This window comes from Macaca thibetana, chromosome 9, assembly GCF_024542745.1.
Source record: "Macaca thibetana thibetana isolate TM-01 chromosome 9, ASM2454274v1, whole genome shotgun sequence".
Lineage (NCBI taxonomy): Eukaryota > Metazoa > Chordata > Mammalia > Primates > Cercopithecidae > Macaca > Macaca thibetana.
In genome coordinates this window covers 74486989-74507050 of record NC_065586.1, presented here as the reverse complement: position 1 = coordinate 74507050, position 20062 = coordinate 74486989, and the positions used below count along the sequence as shown (strand labels likewise).

The 20062-nt window shown below is 37.0% G+C and overlaps 1 protein-coding gene across 2 annotated transcripts in view; it reads left to right on the top strand.

The window, feature by feature from the left end:
* PHYHIPL (phytanoyl-CoA 2-hydroxylase interacting protein like) overlaps positions 1-20062 on the top strand; it is a 1239789-nt gene that overhangs the window by 1162108 nt on the left and 57619 nt on the right. The window contains exon 2 of one of the 2 annotated variants that reach the window (XM_050803061.1): positions 15475-15625. In XM_050803061.1, the coding sequence (XP_050659018.1) occupies positions 15520-15625 (106 nt within the window). In that variant the 5' untranslated portion in view covers positions 15475-15519. Of the gene's footprint in view, positions 1-15474; positions 15626-15828; positions 16281-20062 lie in introns of those variants that run through there. The other variant, XM_050803063.1, reaches the window with a different exon arrangement.

The window sequence follows — 20062 nt, the reverse complement described above, 5'->3', positions numbered from 1 at the left end:
TCTCTTGCCTGATTGCCCTGGCCAGAACTTCCAACACTATGTTGAATAGGAGTGGTGAGAGAGGGCATCCCTGTCTTATCCCAGTTTTCAAGGGGAATGCTTCCAGTCTTTGCCCATTCAGTATGATATTGGCTGTGGATTTGTCATAAATAGCTCTTATTTTGAGATACGTTCCATCAATACCTAGTTTATTGAGAGTTTTTAGCATGAAGGGCTGTTGAATTTTGTCAAAGGTCTTTTTTGCATCTATTGAGATAACCATGTGGTTTTTGTCTTTGGTTCTGTTTATATGCTGCATTACGTTTATTGATTTGTGTATATTGAACCAGCCTTGCATCCCAGGGATGAAGCCCACTTGATCATGGTGGATAAGCTTTTTGACGTGCTGCTGGATTCGGTTTGCCAGTATTTTATTGAGGATTTTTGCATCGATGTTCATCAGGGATATTGGTCTAAAATTCTCTTTTTTTGTTGTGTCTCTGCCAGGCTTTGGTATCAGAATGATGTTGGCCTTATAAAATGAGTTAGGGAGGATTCCCTCTTTTTCTATTGATTGGAAGAGTTTTAGAAGGAATGGTACCAGCTCCTCCTTGTAACTCTGGTAGAATTCGGCTGTGAATCCATCTGGTCCTGGACTTTTTTTGGTTGGTAGGCTATTAATTATTGCCTCAATTTCAGATCCTGTTATTGGTCTATTCAGGGATTCAACTTCTTCCTGGTTTAGTCTTGGGAGAGTGTATATGTCCAGGAATTTATCCATTTCTTCTAGGTTTTCTAGTTTATTTGCATAGAGGTGTTTATAGTATTCTCTGATGGTAGTTTGCATTTCTGTGGGGTTGGTGGTGATACCCCTTTATCATTTTTTATTGCGTCTATTTGATTCTTCTCTCTTTTCTTCTTTATTAGTCTTGCTAGTGGTCTATCAATTTTGTTGACCTTTTCAAAAAATCAGCTCCTGGATTCATTGATTTTTTGAAGGATTTTTTTGTGTCTCTATCTCCTTCAGTTCTGCTCTGATCTTAGTTATTTCTTGCCTTCTGCTAGCTTTTGAATGTGTTTGCTCTTGCTTCTCTAGTTCTTTTAATTGTGATGTTAGGGTGTCAATTTTAGATCTTTCCTGCTTTTACTTGTGGGCATTTAGTGCTATAAATTTCCCTCTACACACTGCTTAACATTCCATGCTACTCATGGATGGGAAGAATAAATATCATGAAAATGGCCATACTGCCCAAGGTAATTTCCAGATTCAGTGCCATCCCCATTAAGCTACCAATGACTTTCTTCACAGAATTCGAAAAAACTACTTAAAAACAGCCCACATTGCCAAGACAATCCTAAGCCAAAAGAACAGAGCTGGAGGCATCATGCTACCTGGCTTCAAACTATACTACAAGGCTACAGTAACCAAAACAGCATGGTACTTGTACCAAAACAGAGATATAGATCAATGGAACAAAACAGAGCCCTCAGAAATAATACCACACATCTACAACCATCTGATCTTTGAAAAACCTGATAAAAACAAGAAATGGGGAAAGGATTCCCTGTTTAATAAATGGTGCTGGGAAAACTGGCTGACCATAATAGAAAGTTGAAATTGGATCCCTTCCTTACACCTTACATAAAAATGAATTCAAGATAGAATAGAGACTTAAATGTTAGACCTAAAACCATAAAAACCCTAGAAGAAAACCTAGGCAATACCATTCAGGACATAGGCATGGGCAAGGACTTCATGTCTAAAACACCAAAAGCAATGGCAACAAAAGCCAAAATAGACAAATGGGATCTAATTAAACTAAAGAACTTTTGCACAGCCAAGGAAACTACCATCAGAGTGAACAGGCAACCTACAGAATGGTAGAAAATTTTTGCAATCTACTCATCTGACAAAGGGCTAATATCCAGAAGCTACCAAAAACTCAAACAAATTTACAAGAAAAAAAACAAACAGCCCCATCAAAAGTGGGCAAAGGATATGAACAGACAATTCTCAAAAGAAGACATTTATGCAGCCAATAAACACATTAAAAAATGCTCATCATCTCTAGCCATCAGAGAAATGCAAATCAAAACCACAATGAGATACCACCTCACACCAGTTAGAATGGCTATCATTAAAAAGTCAGGAAACAACAGGTGCTGGAGAGGATGTGGAGAAATAGGAAGACTTTTACACTGTTGGTGGGACTGTAAACTAGTTCAACCATTGTGGAAGACAGTGTGGTGATTCCTCAAGGATCTAGAACTAGAAATACCATTTGACCCAGCTATCCCGTTACTGGATATATACCCAAAGGATTATAAATCATGCTGCTATAAAGATACATGCACACATATGTTTATTTCAGCACTATTCACAATAGCAAAGACTTGGAACCAACCGAAATGTCCATCAATGACAGACTGGATTAAGAAAATGTGGCACATATACACCATGAAATACTATGCAGCCATAAGAAAGGATGAGTTGTTGTCCTTTGTAGGGACATGGATGCAGCTGGAAACCATCATTCTCAACAAACTATCACAAGAACAGAAAACCAAACACCGCATGTTCTCACTCATAGGTGGGAATTGAACCATGAGAACACTTGGACCCAGGAAGGGGAACATCACATACTGGAGCCTGTTTTGGGGTAGGGGTAGGGGGGAGGGATAGCATTAGGTGATATACCTAAAATAATGCTAATGGGTGCAGCACACCAACATGGCACATGTATACATATGTAACAAACCTGCACATTGTGCACATGTACCCTAGGACATAAAGTATTGTAATAATAATAATAATAATAAAACACATGTTTGGGGTTCTATATATAAAGACACCCTTAAGAGACAGAAATATATAAGGTGACTAATGAGGGTCTATAATGGTTCTATTGAGTATCATATTTATTTTGTTTTGTTCTCTTTTCCTGCCTCCATCCACCCACAAGGGAATTTGGCTATTATGGGACAAGAAATAAAAAAGAAAAAGAACTAGAGTGATTTGTCCATGAATGTAAGACAGTAAAATAATATGAAACAAAAACCAGGGCAATGGAATGTAATATGTAACAAGAATGAACTAAATGTGCATGGTCTATCTCTAAAGCTCAGTTTTGCCAGGCAATGGCTTAGAATTTAATTTTGAGTCAGTCTGGTTCCTTGGAGTATTAGGACATTTTCTGTAGGCTTAGTGTCCATGTAGTGTCACTGTAGACTTAGTTTCTTTGTCTATGTATAATTAAGGTCCCTTTTTTCCTCAGTTTTATATGTTAATCAAAACTGGTGATTATTTTTAGCTGCACAACATTTTTGTGAAGGAAAAATTAAATGCAATATAGAAATGTTCTGTAATAAGAGAACTATCAACTGTGGGACCAAAGAAATAACCTCCTTTATCACTACTGAAACATCAACTAAATACATGCAAAGTTCTCAGTTTTGCTCTGTGAACATCTGAAATAAAGCTGATTTGTTGCATTTCATGGACTGTCAACATCTTCCACACCATGAAAGATTACCCCATGATCTGTCTCACAAAATGTGTGAATCCATAGATACTGTGTGGATATATGACACTTATCATAAAAAGAAAATCTTATCAAGCTTCATGACAATTCCTGATTTAAATGTCTAAGTAATCATAGAGTAACCAAGAGACTATATAAAATGTAACTACAATGCAGCAGTTACTTCATTTGTAGTGTTATGCATAATTAGCTTTAATATCATTCATGATCTGTAAAAAATGAGACCTGTAGGCATTTTTTTCAGCTTAGAAGTACAAAACTTCAAGAAGGCTGTTGTGAGGAATAATAAATAAAAGTTACTATGAAGAAATTTATGAATATGAATAGCCATACACTCAAATATAATCAAAGATCATTTTTGAATGTGAATAAACTGATAATTTATTTATAAGTACTTATTTGCAATCGAACAGTTCAGATGACTATAGAACTGCTCTATTGTGATCAGACCACCCCAGTTATAATGTTTTTAGTTCTGGACATTATACTTTAAGAGGCAAATACATACTTTTACTGAAAATTCAGAAGACAACAAGGACACAATATCCTTGAGACAGAGCTACAGTATTTAGAAAGATTTAATCTGGAGAAAAGAAGAATCAGAGAGATATGTTCTGAACCACATACATAAGTATCTCTCACTATATATATGTACATGGTTGTCATGTGACAAAGAATTAACTGTTCTCTGTGTTTTTGAGATAAGGAAACACTGACAGTGGGAAGACGTTTTTGGTTCCATATAATGAAACTACTAGAATTCACTGTAGATAGAACAGGCTACCTCAAGAGGAAATACTTTTCTAGTTGCTAGACATATTGACGTACAACTTGGCTTAGTTATTGTGAAGAAGTTTCGTATATATGAATGGCAGTGGTAAAAGAAATCTTCCACTCTTGAGAGCACTTGACAGTTTTATGAAAATTATATGTGACTCTAAACACAGATTGGAACCATAAAGTCTCATTTGTGTGTCCTAATAATGGGAACCTTTACTAAGAATAGCAGAAGGTGATGCCATTGACTCTTGGTATCCATAGGAAATTGGTTTCAGGACCTCCTGAGGATATCAAAATCCACAAATGATCAAGTCCCTGATATAACATGGGATAGTACTTGTGTATAACCTATTGCACAGACTCCCATGTATTTTAAATCATCTCTAGATTACTTATAATACCTACCATGATAGAAAAAAGTCTGTCTGTACATATTCAGTACAGGTGAAATCATCTATTCTTAAAAAATATTTTTCATCTATGGTTGCTTGAATCCACCAATGTAGACCACACAGTTACAGAGGGCCAAGTGTAGTCTTCCGTCTCCATGGCCCTCACTATTGCTACATTTTAGTTGAAATCCCTCCCTTGAATAGCTAGTGAGCTAATGTTTATGATGCTGTCTGCCTTGCTAAGAATAGTTAACCAGAAACAACTCCATTTACATGCAGTCTAAGAAAACAGCAGTCATTTGGAGAAGAGTAAGATGATGGCAAGGACAGTGTTTCTCATTTGTATCATAACAAGAAACCTAATGGCTACTCAATAAGGTACATCAACTTCATACATACATACACATATACATCCATGCATACATCGTATTGAATCATCATTCAGTACATGTTATTGGCTGACTAATCTCTTTAATAAGCTTCTACTTACTCTGAAGTTTCTCTCATCATGAATCTTGGAGCAGGCCTACTTTGGATGGAATTTGGAAAGTTAAACTCCAATTGAATGCAGTGTGGTAGTTTTGTTTACACAAATAATACAGAGAAAGTCTTCAGGCAAGATGTGGCTGTTAAATTAGGCTTTCTTATCAAACTAATGAGTGTATGGCAGATGTGAGCTATATAACATCACCACTGTTACAGTACAAATTAAGAGTGGGTTGGGGAATGTTCAGAAAAATGAAAAGGGTTTTCAAAATTCTATAGACATTTGTTTTAGCTTAGAAAGAACTCTGGGAAACTAAAATATGTTCATCATTATAAAAGTCACAGCTTTAATTCTGCTGAGATAAAAATCCTTGAGAAAAACTCATCAGGAAATTTCTGTGGTTATATTTAAGGAGATACTAACTAAATTAGGGTTTCAAAAGAGCAGTTTTGAACTGCATGCCAGAGGAATAGACTAGAGGTCCTGTTTGTAAGTAATGTAGAGAGCTAAGAGGATTAATTTTAGCTTGGTGAAAAACTCAAAACTAGAAAGATATATCTGTGAAGGCAAGAACAACCTGGAACATGGGGCAAACTAATTGTGTCTATATCCTTATAACTCTGCTCACTGTATACAGTTTATTTCCAAGATTACCTGACAAGGTACTCAGGGAGGGCTGTGTACTTGAACACAGTTTGAGAATGCTACACTCTAATAGATAGTGAATAGGAGGGACAGGACCAGAGAGGAGAAGAGAAAAACTCCCAGAATGGTTGTCTGTAGAGAAGTTCTTTCTTCTCCGTCCTTCCCAAGATTTCTTACCCCCAGCCCCCTCGACATTAACTCCTTTCAAATTTTGACTACTGTCAGCAGAGGATATTCCAAGACAGGTTACTCTGAGAGCCATTTTTAATTTAGCTTTGTTTACTCACCAACACAAAACAGCGACAACTAAAGTTGTTGCTTTCTTTCTTAAAGATACTCTGTGTGAAACTGGAAACTAACAATTGTGTTTTAAACACTGGGAAAATCTACACAATATATTTTACTTCATATGCCATATGATACTGTACTATACTATTAATATTTATAGTATATAAATGTTAGTATTATGACAATTTAATCTTTTAAAATATCAAAAAATAAAAGGACCTCTAATGTTTGTGATTTTTTTTATAATCTTGGAAACACACTAGCACATCATTCTCTCAAGTCCATTGTTTTCTTTCCATACCCAATTATACTATCCTTATAATCTTATAGTTTCTTGCTGGAATGATAATAATCTCTCCTAAATTCCAGTCTTTTTTCAATTCTACTCACTCTATGAGACATAGGCAGATTAATCTTCATATAACTGCTTTGTAATTGTCGCATACCTGCCTTAAAAGCTTCAGTAGCTCAGTATTAACTATAGGACACAAATAGCCATTGTAACTTATTGAGCAAGTTCTGATTAACAAAGTGTTTTAGTGGGTTGGTCTTAGGAGTAGCATAAAGAGGGTAGGAAGACTATATACATGGTAATTTCAATAATGTTAAAATGATGAGAATATGGCAGTAGTGTTACTAATAATTCAGAAAAAGGTGCATATCCAAGACACATTGAAAAAATGTAATGATTTTGATGATAGTTTGATTTAAAGAGAAAAAGAGAAAATCAGAAAGTTGGGTAATATAAACTGACTAAGAAGATACTTCTCCCATTAGCTATAATGAGTGAAATTAGAAAAAGAAATTAGTTTGGGGAAGTAATTGATTAATTATAAATGATTATGGGAATGCAAACAAAAATTTTCATTAGAGAGAAATAGGGCAATGGCTTTTGTTTAGAGATAGGGAGTTGAGATAGGAATCTGACAATAAAGGTGAGAATTTAAACATTAAGAGGAGATTAAAATTCATGAGAATTCAAGAATTCTCAGAGGAAATAGTTTTAAACAGAAAAGAACATAATGTCAAAGGTTGAACTTTAAAATACACCTACACTCAAGGGGGTAGCATAGAAGCTAGAGTTGATAAACAGTAAGCACACATATCAGAAGAGATCCAGTAGAGTTTAGCACTATAGAAGTTCAGCAGAAATAAACTGCTGAAATATCAAAGAGGATGCAGATGATAAAAGGCCTTTACATTTGGTGATATGAAAATCTTACCAAATCCAAATGACATTTGAAGAGTAATCAGTGTGCTGAAGATTGATGATAAGTTGTATGAGGATAAAAAGTAAATGGAAGCAACGAATAACACGTTTATAGCACTTCACATTTTATAATGGGCCCCTTCCACACATTAGAATATTAAGAAATTGGACAATAACTGGTTCAAGTAAGTTTTTAAAATCAAAGAGATTTGGCAACGTAAAAAGAGAAAGAAAAGAGAGTCTGGAGAAAGAGAAAGACTGAAGAAGCTAGAGGGGAGAAAAATAGGAAGCTATGTCTATCCTGCAGTACACAGGCACTGAATGAAGAGCACAGATGAGGGAAGGAGAAGTAGCAAGTTACTGGAACCTACTGAGCTAAAGATAAGAGCAAATGAGAAACTTCATGCTGCCTTCGTTTTTTCCCCCCAGGAAAGAGAGGGTGGGATCATTTTAAATTTTAAAAAATATTTTATGACTGATTAAAAATTACATATATTTAGGATATACCTTTGGGTATATACACAACAGAGGGATTGCTGGATCGTAGGTTCTATTTTTAATTTTTGGAGGAATCCTCATACTGTTTTCTACAATGGCTGTACTAATTCACATTCTCACCAACAAGGTGCAAGGGTTTTCTTTGCTCCACATTCTCTCCAACACTCGTTATCTTTTGTCTTGTCAATTAATAGCTCTTTTAACAGGTGTGAGGTAATATATTATGGTTTTAATTAAGATTTTTCGGACATTTAATGATTTTGAGCATTTTTCATATACCTGTTGAACATTGGTACGTCTTCTTTTGACAAATGTCTATTTAAATCGGGCTGTTTTCCTAAATCGGGACTGTTTCCAATTGAGTTGTGTTTGCTATACATTTTGGATATTAGCCCCTTATAGAATGTATGGTCTGCAAACAGTTTTTCCCCATTCCATAGGTTGTCCCTTCATTCTGTTGATTGTTTTCTTGGCTCTGCAGAGGCCTTTTAGTTTGATGTAATTCCATCTGTATATTTTTGCTTTTGCTGTTTGTGTCTTTGGGTTTATATCCCCCTCCAAATTACCAATGTCATGAAGCTTTTCCCCTGTTTCCTCCTATTAGTTTTATAGTTTCAGGTATTTAAGTATTTAATCCATTTTTGACTGATTTTTATATGGTGTGAAATAAAAGTCTAATTTCACTTTTCTACAGGTGAATATCCAGTTACCCCAAAACCATTTACTGAAGAGACTGTCCTTTCCTCCTTGTGTGTTCTTGGCACCTTTGTCAAAAATCAGTTGACTAAATACATGGATTTATTTTGCGGTTCTCTATTCTGCTCCAATGGTGTGTCCATTTAATGCCAGTGACATGCTGCTTTAATTACTCTAAATTTGCAATATAGCTTGAAATCAGGAACTGTGATGCCTCTGGCTTCGTTGTTGCTCAACACTACTTTAGCTCTTCAGTTTTTGTGTGTGTGTGTGTCGTTTCATGTAAATTTTAGGATTGTTTTTTCTATTTCTGTGAAATGCCTTTGGAATTTTGAAAGCGATTGCATTGAGTCTGCAGATTGCTTTGGACAGTGTGGATATTTTAACACTATTAATCTTTCCAATCTATCAAGGTGGGATATCTTTCCATTTACTTGTGTATTCTACAATTTGTTTCATCAGTATTTTACAGTTTTCATTGTACAGATCTTTCATATCATTGGTTTAATTTATTTTAGGTATTTTATTCTTTTTGATGCTATCGTAAATAGAATTGTTTTCTTGATTTTCAAATAGTTTGTTGTTTTGTTGCTGTTGTATAAAAACACAACTGATTTTTGTATGCTAACTTTGTATCCTGCAACTTTGCTGAACTTGTTCTAAGAGTTTTTATGGTGAAGTCTTTATGATTTTCTATATGTAAGATCATGTCATCTGCAAACAGAGATAATTTTTCTTCCTTTCCTATTTGCATGCCTTTTTTCATTTTCTTGCCTAACGGTTCTGGTGAGGATTTCCAGTAATATGTTGAATAGAAGTGGTGAGAATGGGTATTCTTATTTTATTCTTGATCTTAGAGGAAAAGCTCTCTATCTATCTATCTATCTAATTTTTTTTTTTTTTTTGAGACGGTGTCTCGCTCTGTCGCTCCACCTGGCGTGCAGTGGAGCGATCTCGACTCACTGCAAGCTCTGCCTTCCAGATTCAGGAGTCATTCTCCTGCCTCAGCCTCCTGAGTAGCTGGGACTACAGGCATCTGCCACCATGCCTGGCTAATTTTTTGTATTTTTAGTAGAGATGGGGTTTCACCGTGTTACCCAGGATGGTCTCGATCTCCTGGCCTTGTGATCCACCCACCTCGGCCTGCCAAAGTGCTGGGATTACAGGCATGAACCACCGCGCCTGGCCAAAAGCTTTCAATTTTTCACCATTAAGCATGATATTAGCTGTGGGCTTGCCACACATGGTCTTTATTGTGTTGAGGTGCATTCCTTCAATGCCTAATTTGTTAACAGTTTTTAATCTTGAAAAGATGTTAAACATTGTTGAATTCTTTTTCTGCATTTACTGATATGATCATATGGTTTTTGTCCTATAATCTGTTAATATCGTATATCATATTTATTGTTTCGTGTATGTTAAACCATCCTTATGTTTTAAAATCCTCAACAACTAAACCATAAAGATACTCTAAATATGAAAGATCTCAGTTTTTAAGAAGTTATAAAACTATTTCCATAAATTTGTACTGTAAAATTAAGCAAATATGCTTTCTTAATGTCATTTTAGTGTCTTACAGTAACAATACCCTAACTTTTGGGGGTGCTTTACAGTTCATAATAATACTTTTATATGCCTAATGTCACTTGATCTTCACAAGTCCTAACACTTCTTGAGTCAGGACAAATAATTTAGAATATTTGGATTGCTTTCAACTGTGTTTCTGTTGATTATAAGTTTTCCTTTGCCTTTGCATTTACAATAGGGCTTAGGAAAAGTTTCCATAGTGTTATGAGAGAAAATAAGAAGCACTCATTTATTATGCATTTTGTGGAGTTTGTTTCTATCTGGTGTTGGTTCTTGGCACCCTCTGCATAGTCATAAAATCCTTGGTTGTGCCTGGGGTTGTGCGTCATTTTATTATGAATAAGATAGACCTATGGACTAGCCTACCAAAAGGACTGTGTAGCCTACTTTGATAAAATCCTAGGCTAGCTGGAGCAATATAACTAAATACATTCGAAGTATCAGAGTTCACTAAAATAATTCAGCAAAGTGTCCTAAGTATCTTCTGTTCACAAATACTGGAATATGTGCTTAAAATTTACAATATCACAGGAGAAATAAGAAATGTTCACAGAAGAAGTATAGGATTTTTATGTGTTTGCAAGTTTAGGATATGTGAGCAGAGTGATATTACTGTCAAAAAAACTAATGTGCTCCTGGGCTGCATTACAAGATGTCTGGCACACACAACAAAGATGATGTTACTCTACTGTATTTTCTTTTATATTCTTATTATATTTCCACACCTGGTGTGTTTACCTATGGACTCAGAAAAATTGGAGCTATCTAGAGGAGAGTGTGTAGAGTGACAGAGGGACTCAAAAAAATGGGATATCACAAAAGTTTGCAAAAACTGTATTTAGGCAGATATTTGAATATATAATAGGAAAGATTATTATTCTGTATCACAAACAAATGGGAAAATTAAGGCCTTTATAGTGCTCTTATAGGAGATATGTTTGGGCTCAGAATGAGAAAGACTTTGGATAACTTCATGAGGATTTAAATTTAATATTTATTAGGAAATAACTTATTGTCAAGGGCTTAACACTGGATAAAGTATTGAATTATATATATTTAAGGCCCTAAAATTTGATTCTGATTCTTCATGTACATTAATAACTTATAAATCATAACATGATGTCTGTAAGAGAACTATAAAGCCCCACAGAAATACAACATAAAGGTTTTTGGCAGAGGGAATCATTTCAAAAGAATGTAGCATATGAGTTGGGGCTTGAATGATTGGTAGGATTTTGATTGCAATAGCGGACATCTCAAGATAATGATTAAGTGATGTTGAGTGTATGGGGATTGCAACTACATTGCAATTTAGGTATAAAAAGGTAGAATTTTCATTCTGTCTAAACTGATTTGATTATCTTCATGAAATCTCAGTCACTGACAAACAGGGGAGGGGAAATAATGTGTTTTTATTCTAACCCAGAAACTTGGGTTCATTTGGTATTTTAAGCAGTTCCTTAAAGTTCAGGTTCATTAGGTTAAGAACCTTGGTCTCTAAGATTTCCACCTTTTCCTTACATCCTGTTTTAGATAGTATATGGAAATATCAGATAGCCCTAGATACCATTACTTGAGGCATTGGGACAAAGGGTCATTGGGTTTGAACAATTCCTTCAGCCTCCCCTGGTCTCTGAGGTGACATTCCTCATATGCCTAGTTGCTTCAGGTCTTTTACTTGAAGTTGGTAGCTAGAGAAACTCATGGTCTGTGCTTCAGGGTCTGGCAGCCATCTCTGACGGATGGGTCTCATCTCTTTGGTACTTTAGACACCCCTGGTTTAGAAGGTCCACTCTAAACCTTTATTCTTTGCTAAAGGGTCACCTTGCTCTTTTAACACAAAACTTCAGAGAAGATTGAATAGTTCTCAACTCAACCACCTTCTGAGTACTATTGGAGCCAAGGGAACACTTCCCCCTTAGCCCTCTGAAGGTTAGCTGAAAATTACTGACAAGAGGCAGATTAATAGGAGAAAAGGCATACAAAATTACTTGATTATAGTTTTACATGAAATTTGAACACCACATTTCCAACAGAGGGGAGCCTTCAGAATGAAGACCCAAAGACACAGGAAAAACTGACCATTTTAATTCTTAGGTTCAACAAGGTATGAAGAGTCATGAAGAAATATGACTGGACAAAAGGAATATGACCTAATACTAATAGATCGAATAGGGAAACCCAGAAAGGCCTGTCTGTCTAGATTCTTCTTGACCTCTCTGAGCATGCACTTCTTCCTTTTGGCTATGTGGCAGGGCCCTCTCTGGAATGAGGATCTTATGACCTTCAGTTAAACAAGGTAGGTAAGATAATTTCTTTATGGCCAGTTTTTACACAGAAAAGCAGAAGAAAAGTTAGAGGAATATTTTTAGATTTTATTGCTGGCTTTGGGGAAAAGGAGTTGTGGTTTCTATAACCAACCTTGGGGAACAGGGATTCTAGTTTCTTATAGCTAGCCTCAGGGGAAAATGAGACTCCGAGGCTGGAGGTCAGAAGATGAGAGGAAAAACTTTTACTACAGAGGCTTTTTTTTTTTTTTTTTTTTTTTTTGTGGAGGAGGAGGGTATTGTTTTCTGAGTCTCAACAGTATATAGAAACTTACAGCACTCTGGAAAGTCAACGCCTACCCTGTCTCTGCCCTGTTCAAGGTTACTGGAATATGGTCCCTATTCAGCCTGATATCTTCCCAGATATCTAATAATTGGGAAAGTAATTTCTCTGTCCTTGAGTTTTCCCACACTAACCTGGATATTTCTAAAGTCACCCTATATCTTCGGGGTGGGAATAGTAAAAATGTTTCTGGTTGCCTTTCTTGATATCTTCTACCCCTTTCCCATAATTCTCCAACGCAAAGAGAATAGGATTTTCTTCTACTTTACCTACTTCATAGCCACCACCTTCCTTATATCAATCTCTGGCTAAATCCTTCATAGTGGACTAAGATACCTTGCCTTCACTATGGGAGAAATCCTATCATTTCATCCACCAGGCCTAGCCTTGGTATGTTGAACCATAAACAAATTTACATTTTATGTCTTGACAATGACTTGATTTTAAGCTTAAAAACTCGATTTAAAAAATCCTATATTGAATATCAAAAGTTAAATAGTAAATATTTCTTTTGTATTTTTTATACAAGAATCCAAATCCTCAGCAGACAGGTGCTTTGGACTGACTAGGTTGTATACCCAGAAAGTGACATTAATACACTTCTTGAAACATTACCCTTTCTTATTACACAAATATTCTAGCCAACAAATCTGATCATGCTAATTTCCTATTTAAAACCTTTTAATAATTTCTCATTCCCTTAAGATAAAATCATTTTGGAGATCTTCCTGCCCATCTAGTCTAGGTTATAAACCTCGTGTGTGCTTCTACAAGCTCCCATACTTCCTCTTTCTTAACACCCATCCTACTTTTACTTTTTCAATATATATCTTTCTTTATAAATGTGAAACCCAAATTTCCAACACATAGCACAGTGTCCTGGACATAGGTACTTAATAAATATTTACATGAGTTTTTATTAAATGCATGTCGTATTTCTTACTTGTAAATCAGTAAATTGTTATTCTAATTTACACAGTTCCTTTTTTGAGATTTATAAATTTAAGACTACTCTAAAAAATGAACCCACTCTTGGGCTTACAATACCAATTTCTAGTCCTACAGAGCCAGGCTTTCGAACACAGAAAATTCACCAGTAAGTACTCTCGTCATATCCTTTGACAGGTAATAATTTACCCTCTCCTTGGGGACACCCCTACCTTAAAACAAGAATTCTTTCAAACTTTGAAAACATCCATCTTCATTAATAAGTTCACAATGAAGACTTTTCACTGTAAGATGCCTAATTATCTTTCACAGGTATTTATGAAATTTCAATTGTGCCAAGATTTTTCACAGGTTTATTTTACTTTAAGCTGGTCCTTCCATTATTGAAGCTTCAATTAACTAGACTTCATCATGTTATGGCTGAAAGGATGTGACTAAAAAGAGTAGTATACAGACATCTATGTGTAAACTGTTACTTGTTGGTTAACATTTATGTGTGAAATGGAAAATCAATAAAAGGGAACTTACATTACTTTACAAGCACATTAAGAAAAGAGGGGACACTATTTTTGATCCCGAGATAGCAACCAAACTAAAAACTATTCCAAAGAAGCAAATGGGAACAGAGGTCAATAGGCTGTGACCTCTATTTTATTTTTAAAACGTTTGCACATCCACTAAGTACGCTGCAGAATCTTAAATGCAATTAAAAGCAACGGGCATACAAATTTAGGGTAGCTTGAGGAAGCACAAGTCAATCTTCATTAGCTGTTGTAGCAAATATCCCTTCCAAATCCATGGGAGCAGGTGCTGTTTATCCTCCCTTTATTGACGCCCAGAACAATGGCATAGGGTGAGCATTGAATACTTATTTGCTACATGCATGAATGAATGAAGCTACACGGCGAAGGCAGGCTGCGTGGCTGTTGGTCCCGTGGCTGTTGGCCCCGCCGCCTTTTCAGCAGGCTTGCGGCATCTCCTCATTCCGTCACCTTTCTGGCAATAAGGAGTTCCACGTTTGCCCCGCCTCAGGGTCGGGGACCAGCAAAATGCTGTCTCTAAACCCCCCCACGCCTCAGGTAATCCGCTCATTTCTCACACAGACGCAGCTGTTTTCGAGGAATGTCCGGCCGAGCCCGCAGGGTTCGGGCAGCGAGTATCCTGGGACCTTCAGGGGAGGAGGTGGCTCCCACACCCCAATACCGTACAGAGAGTCCGAAGAGTCCGGGCCCTTATTTTTCCAATTCTTCATAAACAACCAATATGCTCGCCCTCGCCTCCCCGTGCGGACGCCTCAGGGCCAACTCGGGCTTCGCCACGCACCAAGAGCAGACAGAAGACGCCAAATGGCTATAACTAGGAGAGAGGGAAAGGCAGCCGGGCGGCGTACAGCGCCCAGCATTCCTGCGCGCTTGGTCGCCCGACGCCTCACGAGCGAGGTTGCCTTGCTGGTGGCTCGAGGGCAGGTGGGGGCGCGTGCGCGCAGAAGGGCGGGGGAGGGGCCGTCGCGCGCCAGCAGGTGGGCGCGTTCTCCCTCGCGCGTGCGCGCGTCGTGCCCTCTCCCTCACGTTCCCCGCGCGCTGCGTCCCCTCCCCGCCGGGAGCGCGCGCCTCCAGTCCTCGCGCCAGGTCCTGCTCGGTCTCTCAGAGCCGTACACTCCCCGGATCTTCTGCCACAGCCGTCGCCTTCGCGGCGGCTCTCCAGCCCGGCGCCTCAGCCTAGGCGCCGCATCACCGCGTCCCAGACCTCCTTCCCTGCCTCTGCCACTCCCCCTCCCTTTCCCGCCCTTCTTGCCCACCCGGCCGGCAGAGAGAGCCTGGATACGAAGCAGGCGGGCTTCAGAAGGGGGTTGGAAAAATGGAGGTTCCGCGCCTGGATCATGCCCTCAACAGCCCCACCAGCCCCTGTGAGGAGGTGATCAAAAACCTCAGCCTGGAGGCCATTCAGCTGTGCGACCGGGACGGTAAGAGCGGCCGGGACCGCGAGCAAAGGGACCGAGTCCGCGCCGAGGCGCCGGGGCCACTCTGGCTCCGCCGACGCCGCTCTCCAGGGCGGCAGGGTCTTTTGTTGTCCCTTCTGTGCAAATAAATGCAGATATGGGCTACCCTCCGCCCACAGCCCTCCCCTCACCCCAGAAACAAAAGGACCCCGGGGCTCGCGCCTTGGCGCGGAAAGTCGCCGTCCACAACCGTGGCGCCCTTCGCCGCTTCGCCCGCCTGGCCCGGACGAGGGCGACGTTCCCGCTCGCGGCTCCTGCCCCGACGAGGCGTTTCCGATCTTTGCCGCAGTCCGAATTTCCTGGGTCGCCGGGCACTGAAGGGGAAATGCCCTCGGGATGTTTCTAGCAACCCCCTTCCCCCAGCACACACACACTAGTTAGCATTCTCTTCCAGAAACTTATTTTCTTTTTTAAACCTCCCATCGTCAGACTCCTCACATTAACAAGTCTTTTTAGACTCTTGGATTGGGATTAGGATGACAGTTTTTCAGTGAGGGCGCAGAAAAACGGTGCATTTCAGCACCAAGGACAGACACAATCTTCGTGGTTCTTGGGCTCTGAGTCAGACTGTCGAAAATATTGGCCTAATATATGTGCTGTGATTCAGACTATGTGGCGAGTACGTACCATTGCGTGTTGATATTATATCGTTTATTCTGTTGTTGAAGTTGACAGGCTCCTGTAGAAGGAAATTGATTGAATACAGGTCTGAGCGTTGAAGACATAAGCTAGTGCTGTGTGCAGTGGGGTTAGTTACAGCGCTTCTGGGTTAGTTGGACTAGTTAGAGTCTGCTATTTCAGTAATGTGGAACAAAACTTCATTTGTAAAGAAATCGTCTGATTAGTAATTGATTGGCCGAATGACTGTAAAATTCTACATCTGACAAAGGAAACACAGTGCACATGTTGTCAAGAGGGCCCCGAATACTTTTGACTATAAATGAAATTAATGTTTAACTGTATATGAAGGTAATGATTGTAAAACATTTCTTTAACCAAAGTTATGTACAGATGCTAATACGCTCACAGTAAGGTCATAAAATTTATCAGCGTAATCCAAATAGGGAGCAGAGGTCTTGTTTCCAAAGTCATTTAAATGGTAATCACTTGGTTGGTCATTGCTATTCAGCACGTTTATATCAAGCGAGCACCGAGCACCGAATTTGTTTATTAATAAATTTTATATTTATTAATATAAGTTTATATTTAATAATTTTGAAACCAGAATTCAAACTTTTTGAAACCAAAACCACTTTAATTTCTGAAACAGGTGTAGTATATGAATAAATAAATACACTTGCAAAGGCAGCTTGTATTTCCTTTATTCTTAGACTGTTTTGGTCACCGTGGTAGTAAGTGCACGTATTTATGGTATCTAAAAAAATTTATCATTTTGGTATTCCATATGTAAGCTTGCATGATTATAGACTATAAAGATTATTTTTAATAACACATAGAAAGTAATTTGGATTTTAGTTTATACTTTTATTAAATGACTTTTGGTAATTAACCATTGCAAGTTGTAAATATTTTTATTTTCTTAGATTGGTTTGAGAGAAACACAAGAATAATAAAAGTAGACTTCATTTTTATTTATTGCAATGATATAGCAAAAGCTCATTCTTGTACTCATTGGAACTAGGCATTCATTGTTGCTTTTCAGAACCCAGTAATTTCAATACTTAAAACTGCATTTACCACGTGTTTCAAAGATATTAGGGAAAATTTAAACTTTTTTATGAAGTTCACAGAGTTAACAGAGTGCAAAAATTAATGCTGTGTTTATTGTGATCCCCTAGAGGAGTAGCTATTTTATTCTGATATTATTTTTTAGTTGTTTCTTTTCAAATTAGGAATCCCGCAAAATGAACAAATTATGTAACATTTAATTTTGGGGAGGGTGCTGGCACTAAGCAACATCTATGAAAATTACTATTTGCAGACTTCCAAGTAATTTAACGTAGACTAATTAACTAGGGTTTTATTTTATAAAATAGAATATACCAACAAATACAAAGAGCTAACTCTTCTACTAGAAGATGTATAAAATTTGGAAATACTTTGTTTAGAGATGTTGTTAAATGCTTAACTTATTTTGTTATCCTATCTTACATGTCAATTCCAAAAATACTAACTTGGCTTCATATGAATAATTTAGGGGGAATAATGTTGTTTGTTTTTAATAGAACAATGTACGAAATGTTGCATTAAATTTGTCAAACAGACATTATTTAGCATCATTCTACATTGAGAAATTTTCAGCTGATGCTTTCTACTCCCTTTGCTTCCCTCCTTTCACTTTCTTTCCTCTCAAGTCTCATTATTTTACTTCTATATATATGTAACATAGAAAAGGATGTGGCAGAATATGGGACAGAAGAGCTATTTATGTGTTTAAGTACCTAATAAGAGCCATATTTCATAATTTATGATAGAATACATTTGTTTTGTTTGCTCTTTTCTCACTTTATTTGAATCTACTGTTAATTTGGTGATGAAAGAAAATGCGAGAAACATTAATTCCCTGGAAGTGGAATAAAATAGAATAGGGGAAAGCATAGTCTGATTGTTAAATGTAAATTTTCTTTTACCTTCTCCAATCAGAGATGTTTTTAATTTTATAATATTTTCATACTGTATCAACCAAGAGTTATGCCTACTGGTGAACATAACTGTGTATCTCTCTCATGTTTCGTTGGGTTTTTTTTTTTGTTTTTGTCTGTTACTTGCCTATTTTCCTATGAATTGATGATTACATTATCAATAATAACTCAATTTTTTTCATAGTTTCTAAAAATATTTAATAGTTTCTGAAGAATATGGGTTAGAGTCCACATGGTCATATAATTGGCTTTTCAGTTAAGCAAGACAGTTACACACACACACACACACACACACACATACACACACACACTACCTCATGGATAGTCTTTCCTAGGCATGTGTACTTTGTTTGCCAGCACCTGGTCCTTGCCTGAGTGTTACTCTGAAAATATACTGTAAATCTAGAGGTTTCTATTCCTATTGCAAGTAGAAGAGTATTTTTGTTTCTCCATCTCTGCTGTGCTGAAGTATACTCAAATTGCATACATGATGTACTTTTATTATGACTTTTCAAATAAAATGAAAGAGAAAATTTCTTGCTTGGAAACATTAATAATATGGGAGCCCATTTACAGTTTGATAGGTACTTTCAGACCTTCACTGACCTGTGACGAGACAAAACAGCTCCCACCCCACACACAGAATTTTATATTACTTGTGCTTTTCATCTTTTAATCATATATATACACACACATATAATGTATATTTTATATATATATATGTATATGCTTTTTCTTCCTTGTTAAACAGGAAAGATTTATCTACATGTTGCCTTACATGTATCTAAGCTCCCTCCAGCTTTGTTATAGTAAGGAAGAAAATACATAATTAATTTGTTTTAAAACATTTAAATCTACCCTCAAGGCTTGTAGCTTTAACAAATATTATTTCTATGAGTAGGGCACTTTATGACTGCCCAGATATGATATAAACCACAGGGTTTATGATGTAGTCAACAAGGAAACACATTGGAAAGAAATTACACAGAAGCTGACAGATTTCCTTGTCTTTGTCTCTAACAATACTTACGTGGAAAAAATGGAGGAAAAAAAGGATTTTATTTCTTTTACATATTTAAAAAGATAAATTTCTTTGACTGTTGAGTTTATCAACTTTATTTAAATTGTGAGTCAGTTAAGACCTCATTTATGTTATTGGCATGTGAATTAAACAAATTTTAACTTTGGAAATAAAAGTAACAAATGCTTAGTAGCACGGTGATATTAGATAATCCTTAATGACATTTTCTGAAGCAGACATCTAAGAGGAGTACCCGTAACTGTTACCTTTAATAGTCTTTATTACAAGAATGTAAGGTGGTCATTACTCAGTCTCAGTGACATGCAGTATAGCATAGTGATAATACCATTTTAGATCAGACCACCCTTGTTAGAATATTGGCTCTTGAATGCCGTGTAACCTTAAATTACTTAACTTGTTTTAGCCTCAAGCTTTCTTATGTAAAGTGGGTATAATAATACCAATTCTGTAAGATTGTTTAAATAAGTAAATAAAGTATTACTTTCATAGAATTTACCAGTCTTGATATTAACACAAAATAGAGAGTAATAATTATTATAGTGAATGGAATGTTGTCCACATAACTTCTTGAATTGAACCACTGCTTTTTAAAATTTCTTTTTTTGCCAGTGTCTAGGTCCTTGTTGTTTTTCTTAATTTCAGTTACATGTTATTTAGTTAGTAAATCACTTCAACTTAATGAGTAATTACTAGAATCTGTAAATTCTGAATTTTAAAGACTAGTAAATTTTGAAATCACAGTTACAGTACTCTTAT